The sequence below is a fragment of the Ruditapes philippinarum genome, unplaced genomic scaffold (genome assembly GCF_026571515.1).
Source record: "Ruditapes philippinarum isolate M1 unplaced genomic scaffold, ASM2657151v2 ctg1753_1_1_1_1, whole genome shotgun sequence".
NCBI classification, from domain to species: domain Eukaryota; kingdom Metazoa; phylum Mollusca; class Bivalvia; order Venerida; family Veneridae; genus Ruditapes; species Ruditapes philippinarum.
This window is the reverse complement of record NW_026856219.1, coordinates 190,982-203,122: the sequence shown is the minus strand read 5'-3', so window position 1 is coordinate 203,122 and position 12,141 is coordinate 190,982. Positions and strand designations below refer to the sequence as shown.

At 32.2% G+C, this 12,141-nt stretch overlaps 1 protein-coding gene across 1 annotated transcript; it reads left to right on the top strand.

Moving 5' to 3' along the window:
* The first annotated feature begins 277 nt into the window (after positions 1-277).
* LOC132745831 (uncharacterized) lies at positions 278-11,222 on the top strand. The gene is made up of 5 exons (XM_060734822.1): positions 278-619; positions 3,880-4,007; positions 6,776-6,824; positions 7,233-7,480; positions 8,494-11,222. The coding sequence occupies exons 1-5, from the start codon at positions 418-420 to the stop codon at positions 8,641-8,643; spliced, it is 777 nt and encodes a 258-aa protein (XP_060590805.1). The 5' UTR covers positions 278-417; the 3' UTR covers positions 8,644-11,222.
* The last annotated feature ends 919 nt before the right edge of the window (positions 11,223-12,141 follow it).

Sequence of the window (12,141 nt, the reverse complement as noted above, 5' to 3'; positions counted from 1 at the left end):
GAAATATAAGGGAGCAAACATGATGTTAAGAAATTTCATTCTAAAAGTGTATTGTTTAATAATAAGATACGGTTTATTTTCAGATACATTGCTATGGATGATCAATGGAGAAACAGTAATTGGTTTTATTTTCTGTGGTTTTATCTACATTTATCGAAGCCAGGGGTATTATTTTTTTTCCTGATCCATTAGACCCGACTTTTTGGGGATTTAAGTTTTCCCTTTTGGGAAAAGTTAGGGTTTTGGGCCCTTGAAGGGGTACATTTGCCCCGCGGAATATGCTGGTTTATTTCGATTATCCTATCGATCATTCCCATTATTTACACAAGTCACTTCCATGACAAATTTTACTCCAAAACAGGGGTATGTATTGCATTGCCTTTAACACGCGACAGACCTCCAGGGTGGATATATTCAATGTCAATTTTCGTTGGTTTGAATTTCTGCACTTTTATTCTGGTTGCTATAGGACAAATCTCGATATTCACAGAACTTCGGCGAGCAGGGTCAGTTATGAAAAAAACACAGCAATCCAGGAAACGTGATTTGAGAGTGGCTAGAAATCTTATCCTCGTTGCAACAACTGATTTTCTGTGTTGGTTTCCAATAGGAGTGATGGGTAAATATGTCGTTTTAACCATAGATTGATAAACATTTATTATGCTCTTCGAAGGGAAAACATAGTCGCAGCCTTGTCGGTTTGTCTTTCCAACCGTCCGGCACACTTTTGTCTAGAGAACAAGTTTGTTTTTGGAAGGGATTTTATTTATACTTCACACAGTGATATTAACCCTATGAGTGCAGTGCAGTGCTCTACAATCAGAACTCTTTCTTGCTTAATTATGAAGTATTCCTTTTAGTAAACATGACTGTGTCTGGTGTTTAACGTCATAACTATTAACCGTTATGATATTACACTGAAACATTACTTAGTTTTTGTATTAAATGCTTCATTGATATTTGTCCGGAAAAAAAACTTGAAACATATTTGATATAGTTGATTAAAACGTCTTTCAGTGATAGAAATTAGCATGAGGAATTGCAGTTTTTAAAGCAATAATGTGACTTCTCTTTTTAATGATTATCTCCCTTTATGATACCGTATAACTGGTTATTTCTGCGGATAGTTAATTTCTGCGATATTTTGCGGGTCCCTTCCTGACGCAAAAATTAAATTCGCAAATATTTCGTAGTATTATATGTAATTTACCACGTTTTCACCTCAATTTACCTGTTAAATTAATCAATACACACCCCGCGGGTAGCCTCTCACTCTAGTAAAAATCGAGAGAGAAATGTGAGAAATGTGAGATGCTTGTAACACGTTCTCGGTGTAGTCAATTTAACACAAAAGATTTTACATATAGTTTATCGTGTAATAAGTTAAGCATGTTTTTGTTTTTAGGCTGTATTGATTATTATTTCCAATATGGCTCTGCTAAAATATCTGGTACGAAAAGGATTGCCGGATCAAAATGGTCCATTATCAGAAAGTTTGTCATCTCGTGAAATGAAGGATTATGACACAATTGTTACGAAATTAACCAGTGATTTAACCAGTGATGAAAACAGATGCAATCTCGAATCTTGAAATGATAAACCTAACAATAAATCATAAAATAAGAGGGGGGAATACGCCGTATTTTCACCAAAGGAAATATGTTAGTCTGCATGGAACAGCAGAAATGAAATTTTATAAATGTTTTTGATGAAACACGCAAAAAATAAATTCGCAAAAATTAATATACCCATTTTCAGTCCCAAAACGCAAAAATTTGCACCCGCAGAAATAACCAGTTATACGGTAATTTGAACATTTTAAAATCGATTTTAGGTGTAAAACTTGTCAGACGAGTCTGTCACATCTTCATTTTTTGTCGGTTTGGGCATTCTTTAAGGATTTCGTTATTGTCTATTCTAAACTGTCAATAATATCTTATTTAATCCCCACACGGTCATAGAAAATAGCTGGAAAAGTGCAGTGTTGCAGAACAATAACTCTTTATAGCTTAATTTTTAATTATTTATCTTTGAAAACATAATATCGTTTTGGCCGGGGAATAATTTGAAATGAATTAAAATAATTTTACTTACACATAACACATTGATAGAGACCGGATAGAGGATGTGTGCTTTTTAAGATCAGTAATGTTACCTTGCTTGTTTTTTAATTATCTCCCTCTATAATTCTAAACAATTCATGTCATACTTCCGGTTAAACGCTTTAGCCTTTATTCTAATGAATTTTGTATTAAGTATGTAGATACTTCGTGTATAAATCTCCTTATCCCCTTGTGTGTGAGGGCTAACCTTTAAAAATGCTGAGGATTTAATCGAATTCCTTCAATTTTTTTCAGGTTAGTATCCGGGAAAGCATTGTTAAGTGTTATAAAAGGAAACAATAAATTAAACTAAGTACTGTATAGTTCTGATTCTTTGACACTGCACTTTCAGTGTGCACAACTGTGTTCAGTTTCAAAATACATGTAGTAGGATTTATAGTTTAGAAATCTGCTGAAGCCGATGCTGGGCGGCATGGATTGTTTCCTACAATTTTCAGTACCGTCAATTAACATTATTAATTAGCTGAAACAAACGAGCGTGCAACATTTTTATTTTTGTTATTATTGACGCTCTTTAGGAATTACGTTTTTCTCTATTTCATTGCCACCTCTGTGTTATTTGTGCCATGTAGACTGTTGGGGCCGTAAAAGTCGCCCTGTACATATTTTCAAAGATGGATAGCATTGAACATCGTTCAGTACGCCATGATTGTTGTGTGTACATGTTTGTTGTATTTTTAATTGTCCTATTTGACCTTTTATCTACTTTGGTTGCTGGTTGTACTACTTGAATACTGTATAAGCAGCTTGGAATATGGCTTTTGTCATTTGTCTTTTGACGTCTTATCTGTAATTTGCAGGCTCCATAACCTATGATACCCTTTCAAAATTCCATTTTGTTTAGTTCCGCTCATTGTTTTCTCGTTTAGTGTACGCGCTATCTTTTACTTTGGTATAATTTGCCGCTTTACGAAAGTGTAACGTTGAAGGTTGTATGAACACATCTGCGGATGATTCTAGGTTGAAAATTTCACCATTTTCATGTGTAGATATTGAATTTTGCTTAAGCCGATGCTAGATTATGTTGATGCGCCGTTCAAGAAAATAATCAAATATGTTTTTATAAAGTAATAAGATATCAAGGTCAAAGTCAATGGTGCTAAACTTGTTTATTATGCTTTTGTTTATACAAAAGTGTTTTATTGACAAGTGTCATTCTTATTCAGCAGATAAATATCTTTAGTTGTACTATAACATTTGATAAATGAGATGTTGTTCCTTAGTTAAGGGCCAATTTACAATTTTTCCCATGCAGCCTTTATAAATTGACAAAGGTTTTCATATATGGTAGGCAGATATTTTTATTGTCCCCTAACGTTGAGTTAAGTAAGGTAATTCTGGGGTTAAGGTGCAAACGATACATTTTTACACTTGCTCTATAGCCTTAATTGACTTGTGCATTGAAAACATCGAAAAATATTGATGCAAGGCGTTCATTGTTCCTCATATACAGACACAAACCTAGTCTGCAATTTTCATGTAATTGTTCTGAGTTAATGTTTCCGATAGATCACCTTTTCAAGATATTTACGTAAAACCCTCTAATGTTTCCAAAAAAGTACCCTATAAATTTAAAAATATGAATGTTCTATATTTGCGTACACAAATAGATACGAAAAAATGTTTTTATATTTTATACAAAAGTTTTCAAACATCGAATTTTTGTATTGTTGTAAACTAGTTAATCTTCAACTGTTTTATCTGTTCAGCCAAATATCATGCAAGTATAAAAATACACTTATCTCTTCTTTTTTAGGTATTTTGGCATTAAATGGATTTCTGATTTCAAGTGATGTTTATGCATGGACTGTCGTTTTCATATTACCAATTAACTCTGCCTGTAATCCGATTTTGTATACAGTGACTGCAATTATTGGGAAGAAGGTAAAATATTCGTGTTATTTTCTTCTCCCGGATGTTAACATTGAGCTTAATTAAATGTACATCAAACATTATATAAAAGTGTATACGACAAAACCTTTTCTGAAATTTGACACTCTTAAATTTACTATTACCATTGAAAATATGCTCCTTCTACAAAATGGATTTAAGCTCACCTGAACACAGAAAATTCAGAGTGAGCTTTTGTGAAAGCATAATTTCTGTTTTCCATCGTTTTTCGTCATCTTAATTTCCTTTAAACAACATCTCCATGACTATTGGTAGATTTTTACTTTAGAGGAGTGATAATTTGATCACCCTTTGCCACAAAAAATATTCAAAATGCCCAAAAATGATAATTTTAATTTTTAAAGATATCAACATGAAATTCCAAAGGTAAATAGATCTCACTCAGGAGGTATGCAGTGCACAAAAATGATAACTCTACCCTTCATATTTTTTTAGTTATTGCCCTTTGTTATTTTTCATACTTAATTTTTCACCTGAGTGGAGCATAACTCGAAAAGTCTTTGAGGTGTCAACATGAAACTTCATAAGTGGATAGTTCTTATTAAAGAGGAATGCAGTGCACAAAAACGATAACTTTTCCCTTTATATTTTTTGAATTATTGCCCTTTGTTATTTTTCATACTTTTTGTCTTGAGCTTATCACAAAAAGTGTTAGAGGTATCAACTTGAAGCTTCATAGGTGGATAGATCTCATTGAGGAGAAGTGCAACGCACAAGAATGATAACGCTACCATGCATAATGTTTCAGTTATTGCACTGTGTTCTTTTTCATGCTTTTGTTTTGTGCAGACAGTATCTCATTAAGTATTCACTATATAAGGTATTCACTTGAAACTCAAAATACAACTTAGTCTCCAACTGTCTGTCTGTCCTTCCTTCCGTCCGTCCGTCCTTCTGTCTAACATTTTTGTCCGGAGCAAATCTGTAAAAGTATTTGAAAATATCAACTTAAAACTTCATAGTGCAGTGCACATGAATGATAACTCTACCTTGCATAATTTTTCAGTTATTGCCCTTTGTTATTTTTTAAACTTACTTTTTGTCCAGATCATAACTCAAAAAGCTTTGAGGTATCAACATGAAACTTCATAGGCGGATACATCTCACTCGGGAGGTGTACAGTGCACAAAAATAATAACTTTACCCTTCGTATTTTTTGAGTTATTGCTCTTTGTTATTTTTCATACTTTTTGTCCGGAGCTTATCTCAAAAAGTATTAGAGGTATCAATTTGAAACTTCATAGGTGGAGCACACAAGAATGATGATTTTTCAGTTATTGCCCTTTGTTATTTTCAGCCATCAGTATTCACAGGTTTCAAGTCTGTTATCACTTCAGCCATCAGTTTTCATTACCAAAAGACCTCTGAAAATTATTCTGCTCTACTATATATCATTCTTTCAATGCGCAAACACATTCGGCGGGAGATGGCCATGCAAACATGGCTCTTGTTTTAAAATTAAAACGCTTTGCTTTTAAATATCCATCACTAAAACTTTATGTCCTGGAGCTAAGAATTTTAACCTCAGGTCTATAAAAAATATAAAAATAAATGCCCAGTGTGTTAAAATAGCCCTGCCTAGATCTAAAGTCAAATCTTTACAATGACTTGTACAGGAAACAATCTTCTACTTTTAAACAAGAGAACCTAGCCTAGAGTTTAGATATTGTACATGAAGCATCACATCTGATCCTCTACACAATTTGTTTAAATATTGTCCAAGAGTTTAATTTTCCAGTGGAAAACTACATATCCAAGAACTATGATTTTAATGCGAATCCCATTGCCACGTTTACTAGTATTTCAACAAAACGTAAACATGGGTCCAGAAAACGGTCCTCCTCGTTACAATAAGTCGTACAGTCAGCGAAATTTAAAAAGAATGAGCTAAGTTAAAACAGTGCTTAAAATGTTAGGCTGCAACATCATGATGATCAATGCGTATATGCAGTTTTAAAAAGATGAACAGATTTCCAGCAGACATGTCATTTAAATATATGTCATATTATATATATATATATATATATATATATATATATATATATATATATATATATATATATATATATATATATATATATATATATATATATATATATATAAATCACTCATACTTATAATATTCAAATGTCTACAGGTAGCAAGTTTATCACCTCTACCTATCAGAAAATACAATTCGATTTTATTCAACACCCATATAACCTCTGGTTACAGCAAATGCTTGCAAACCTTGACGGGCGTAATATCTAAACTCTACATTATCACCCTTGATAGCAGCAGCTCTCGGCTTAAAATTTACTTTCCACCAATAAACCTAAATCCATTGAAAATATTACAGAATTGTTTTGACATAATAATTCAAATATATGTGACGCTTAAATCTTCAAAGTTAACCGAAATTAGACTTAAAACATTTTTTTTTTACAAAATGATAGTTAATATATATGATTGCCAATGATTTACTTTTGAAAATATAACTTTTGAATTTTAGAAAGACATTGCGAAAGTTAGAAGATTTTACGCCATTATTTATGAAAATGTTCTTTTAAAACGGCCACAATTTTTCCAATGATTTGGAAGTGCACCGTTAACATAATTTCATGAACGTCCCTCCTATTAATTATGTCTGAGAGTAAAAACCTTGTACATATTTTGATGCCGTAACCAAGTCTATTAAATGCCTTTTTATGGTCTTAATCTCTTAAAGAATAAGTTTACGTTCTCCTTGTTTGTAATTTTAGAGTTTCAATCCTAGTATTGATGAGCAGAGTAGAACCATGGTCCAAAAAGGTAAAAAATTGTTGTCGGCTTCAAGTTTATTTCGATCTCTCTATGTTCCTTTGAAATTAAAGTAGCTTAAGTTCTTGACTTAGCAAACCTAAAATTTTGTTTGTAAGATTTATTATCTCATAATTATTTAATTTTTAACTGCTATCAATCTTATTATCTAAGAAGATATTTGATATTGTTCATTTTGTATGCAATTCCGACCGATGACATGTGAACATGATGTTCTGTTTGAAGAATGATTAGAGTGCTTCTGAAATCACTTACCATATTTTGTAGCTTATTACATTTAATATTTGATTGACAAGGTTGATGATAATAAAGTCAAATTATTTAACAGTTTGTGCTTATTTTTGCCAAGTAGCTGGTACAATAGTGTTTCATTTAATATTTAATTTGTTCCTTTTTCAGAAATTGGAAACGCCATTCTAGAATATCAGAAATTCAGCAAATCCATTCGGATGAAATATGAGCATGTACCCGCCGGAACAATGAGAAGTCTCCAAGAAATAATTGATGACGAGACATGTTTGTCAGTCCGTACTGTTGCAGCAGTGTCCAAACAACTTGCCGACTACCTTCGACTATTACATGAGTCTTTTATTGCAATAGATCAGATATGTGAGACTAATATCTACATTGAAGTAAATAAGACAAAGGTACGTTCCAATATAACACGTTATGATATTCTTACTGAATAACAGGACTGGTCTAAATATAATTTTGTTTTTATTTTTTTATCTATTGACATTTTTGTTTACGAATACATATGAAGCCGGAGAAATGTTATAGTGAACCCACCTGAATACATAATATTCCTGCTGAAAAATAATTACCAAGTTTTAGAAATTCGAAACAAGGCACAGTGTACCTTGTGTGCAACTTTTATGTACAATTGACCCTATGGAAGCATGCCCATTTCATGAAACACTATGGACTAAGATGTAACATAAACATTCTATTTTGCTTGAAGATTATTTGTACCATTCATAAGTCAGTTTCCTGGACATTCCATTTACTGGTCAAGTTTAAGAAAACCCTAGTAAGAGTCGAACCTATGACTAGCTTGTGTCAAATTTAAGTCTTATCTTTTAAATCAAAAGTGTAACTGTATCTGTTTTTTGTGGCTGATTTTGTATTAAAGGAGTAAAAACTTAATGAAAAGAAATGAATTTGTTTTTATGTATTTTCTAGTAAATTCAACAAACACAGTCTTAACTAAATCGGCAAAACGTTGATTTGTCGATATCACGCCACTTACAGCTGCTGCACTGGATATAAAGATAAATCATACTTGAAATATAGCCATGAGTCAGGTTGCAAAGGAAATTTATATGTTTATTTTTTTCTTTTAGAAAAGAGTCATTAACTTGTTGTATGGTATGAAAGGGTTACCTTGCGTTAAAAATTGCCAAACATATCAGGGCTTGGTGTCATTATTCTAAGGGGGTCACCATTCTCCGCATGATTTTTTTCTCGTGTAGGGTCGTCGTTAAACCATGGCCGTCGCTATTAATAACATGGCCAGGGAGTCATTTCTTTTAAAGATTTACACTTGCTGTCTCATTTCTATGGAGTTCATTTTGCTTCGAGTAATATATATATAATAATGTGTGTGTGGTTTTGTTTCAGACTATGTATTTAGTTAATTGTATTATTTTATTATTCATAGGATAACAAACTAATTGTTGTTATTGATGCAAAACTAGCGATAGCTGCAGACGAAAGAGCTTTACAGGAAAATATCCGCCAATTTGGAAAACTTCTGCAAAAACTTATTTCAAAATGTGTAAATTGTAACAAGCGGAAAGATAACAAATAAATAAAAATGCGTTTCGAGTTCAACATAAAAGAATATATAGCAAAAATACTACAAATAAGTTTTTTAAAAAAATCTGTAGCAGAAAAACTGTAATTTGGCTGTTTTATATATTTGTTGTGTAATAAAAGATGAATTAAAAGAATTGAATATCTCCCAAACATTTTGGGAGACATTGTTTTTGCCTTCGACGTCTGTCCGTCTGCAATAAGAGTGTCTGTCTTTCACCTGCTGGAGGGATTTCAAACAAACGTTATAGGATTGATCAATACCATCCCTAGTTGTGCACATTGCCAGCATGTAACGCGTCGCTGCACAAAATGCCAGCCAAAGCTATAAATAGAAAAAAACTTGTCAGGCTTTCACAGGTCAAACTGCTGGCGTGATCAGTACCATACTTAACCAGCACGTTCTTCTTCGCTACACAAAATTGCCGCCAGAGTTAAAAATAGAAAGTTCTTGTCCGGCTTTAACATGTCAAACTGCTAGTGCGATTGAAATAAAACTTCACAGGAGTGATCAGTACCATACCTACTTGTGCATTTCGCCGACAGGTTCTGCTTCCCTGGCTACACAAATGGCCACCAAAGCTATAAATAGAAAAAAATCTTGTCCAGCTTACACAGGTCAAACTGTTGGCAGGATTTCAATTAAACTTCAAAGGAGTGATCAGTAATATCCCGAGGTGTGCACATTGCCGTCATATTCTGCTCTGTTGTACAAAATGGCCGCCAGAGCTATAAATAGAAAAAATCCTGTCTAACTTCTAGCTGTATATCATAAAGACTTCGCAGGAGTTATGAGTAGCACACTTAGTTTTGGGAGACATCTGCTTTTGTGACATAAAAACCTTCTTGTTTAAATTTCCTTTATTCTTATCCATATTAAACACCTTATGTTTTGTTTTCTTGTTCAAGATATTTTCATAATGTCATTAATGTTTTATATAGCTTTATTTATTATTATTATTATTATTATTATTATTATTATTATTGACCAACTTGTAAAATCAATTGATTAAGATTAAGGTCAATTTACTAATTCATAATACTTCATATCATTCAAAAGAATGATTACTAGTTACGGCTAAACTAGTTATGCATGTGGCATATACATAAAATATTTCATGTTGTTTAATATTTATACCTGATGTTACATGTGAAGTCTATGATACTTATAATACTTTAATCATATTTGTATTAGTCTTATTGTATACAGTAATATATGTTCTTATCAATCCATCATTTTTGTACACTCATGAATTTTGATGATGACATTTTAATCACTTTAGGTCATTTTTAAGCTACAAATGTAGTTGAATGTCCTGCTACTTTCAGTGTTTTCGTGGTATTGTTAATGTATATTTTGTGCGGTGAGAGTTGGATATGATGTATGTCTGTTAACCCAGGGATGATGGAAAATAAGACCTACTCGGGTCGCAATGGTATTTCCTGATATTACTGCACTAGTTAAAGGAAGCATGTTGTTTCAAGGAATTAGACGCAAAATTGATTTAATCGTTCATCACAATCGACATAAATTATGATTTTTATGTTTACTTAAAAAAAATTTATAGTGACATTAATATACATAAATGTTGCAAAAAAGTTAAATTTGCGTTATTTAAAAAAATGTTTTTTTTATAGATTTCAATGTTATTGGTGTAAGGAAAACATAATATTTATGTGTGATGGAAAAAAGTCCAGGTGATATGCAAACAGTGAACAGTAGGCTGTTAATAGAGCGTGTACCTTCTTTCGCGCGTTAACATCTTGAGAAGCACGATAACGATTTCTAATAAGTCCGAGAGCTTTTGTGTAGGCGCATGCACAACAATGCATTCGGGCTATTTTTGGACTATAAAGTATGCCTCTGATTCGATACTTCCGACCGGGTCGTCATGGAAGTAGGTTTGTTTTACATAATGATGCATAAATGTACATGTATATCAACGATACGTGCCCGTCTGATTTCATCCATTGATGCATGTTTTCTTCTTCGTCAGTGTATTCCTGCGTGCTCAGATTTTATTGAAAATTGTGTTATGTAAACAGTTCATCTTTTTTTTTTTTTTTTTCATTTTTTGTATTTTATATATTTATTAATTGTAATATTTGAATATTTAAGATGTTTTTATTCTTTACATTCTGAGATTAGAAATAATGTTGTGCTTTTTCATAGATATTGTGCAATGTATACATATATGTTATTTTGTATTTTAAAAAATCGCTATGTACTTTTAGAAAAACGTTTAGTAGTAAGATATAGATGATGTAACTGTTTTTTGTAGCTTTAGAAATGTTCTTTATTGGACTTTGAATGTTATATTGTATTGTATTTATATTTATTGTAATAAATGTGATTAGATTAGTGTAATGTTTTAGATGACTAGCAATACAATGTCAATGATACACCTACTACATGTAATAGTTTAAGTGTAGTTATGTGAGTGGATTCCAATTCATACTTATGTATTCGTTTTTATTTTTCTTATTTTTATTAATATTATCTTTTTTTATCATTTTCTGTTGTATTAGATAAAATGGACTTATTGTCAAGCATCAAATAAAACAATAATCCACTGGCGTGCGTTATTTTGTATACCTTATCATGATAAATGCATACTGAACAAAATTAAACATAAAATGTGTGTCACAAATCCAAGGTTCGTAAATTTGACAAATTGAATTCGTAACTTCTGTTTAGGACGTGTAAAGACATTGGTAATGCACCTTTAAATCTATCGACATTATTTTTACATGAAGTTTAAAAGCATGTTGGGACAATTATTATCGAGGTAGAAATAGTTAGAGACGTGTAAGGAAAAATCTAAATATTAAGGAGAAATTAAAAAAGAACTTTGGAATGGAATTAGTGTTTATCATTCATATTTTGTTGAATGAACATCAAGATGTATTTTCTTTACCTTTAGGTTAAAACGTTTTGACATAACTGCAGTTTATCATATATTAAATGATTGAAGCATAAGAAAAAACATTTAGATTCTCAATAAATGGCTTTTTTTTATTTTCTGAGTACTTATTCACGATAAACCTCGCCTTTCCGATGTAAAACAAAAGTAAAGTTGTGTTCCGTCCGTCCTTCGGACTGTGCGTTTGTCTTTTTGTTTGTCTGTCCGTCATACTTCATATCCAGTCCATAACTGAGCCACCAATCAAGGGACTTGAAATAACTTGGTGCAAGGGTTTACCATATAATAACACGTATCGTACATAACACCAAGGCCTCTACCATAGTCAAGGTCAGACTCAGGGGTCAACCCTTAACAAGGCTTATGATAGGACATGAGGTTTTCCATTTCGCACTTTTCCCTATTTTTAAATCAGTTTGCACAAATATTCATCATATTAAGGCAATTTATTATTCGCTACACCCGTTCCCCTACAACCAAGGATTTTGTCACCCTTAGACGTCAGAACTTTACATGATCTGTATTTTCCTTGTCCAGTAAATAATGCCGGAAGTATTTGAGAGATTCCA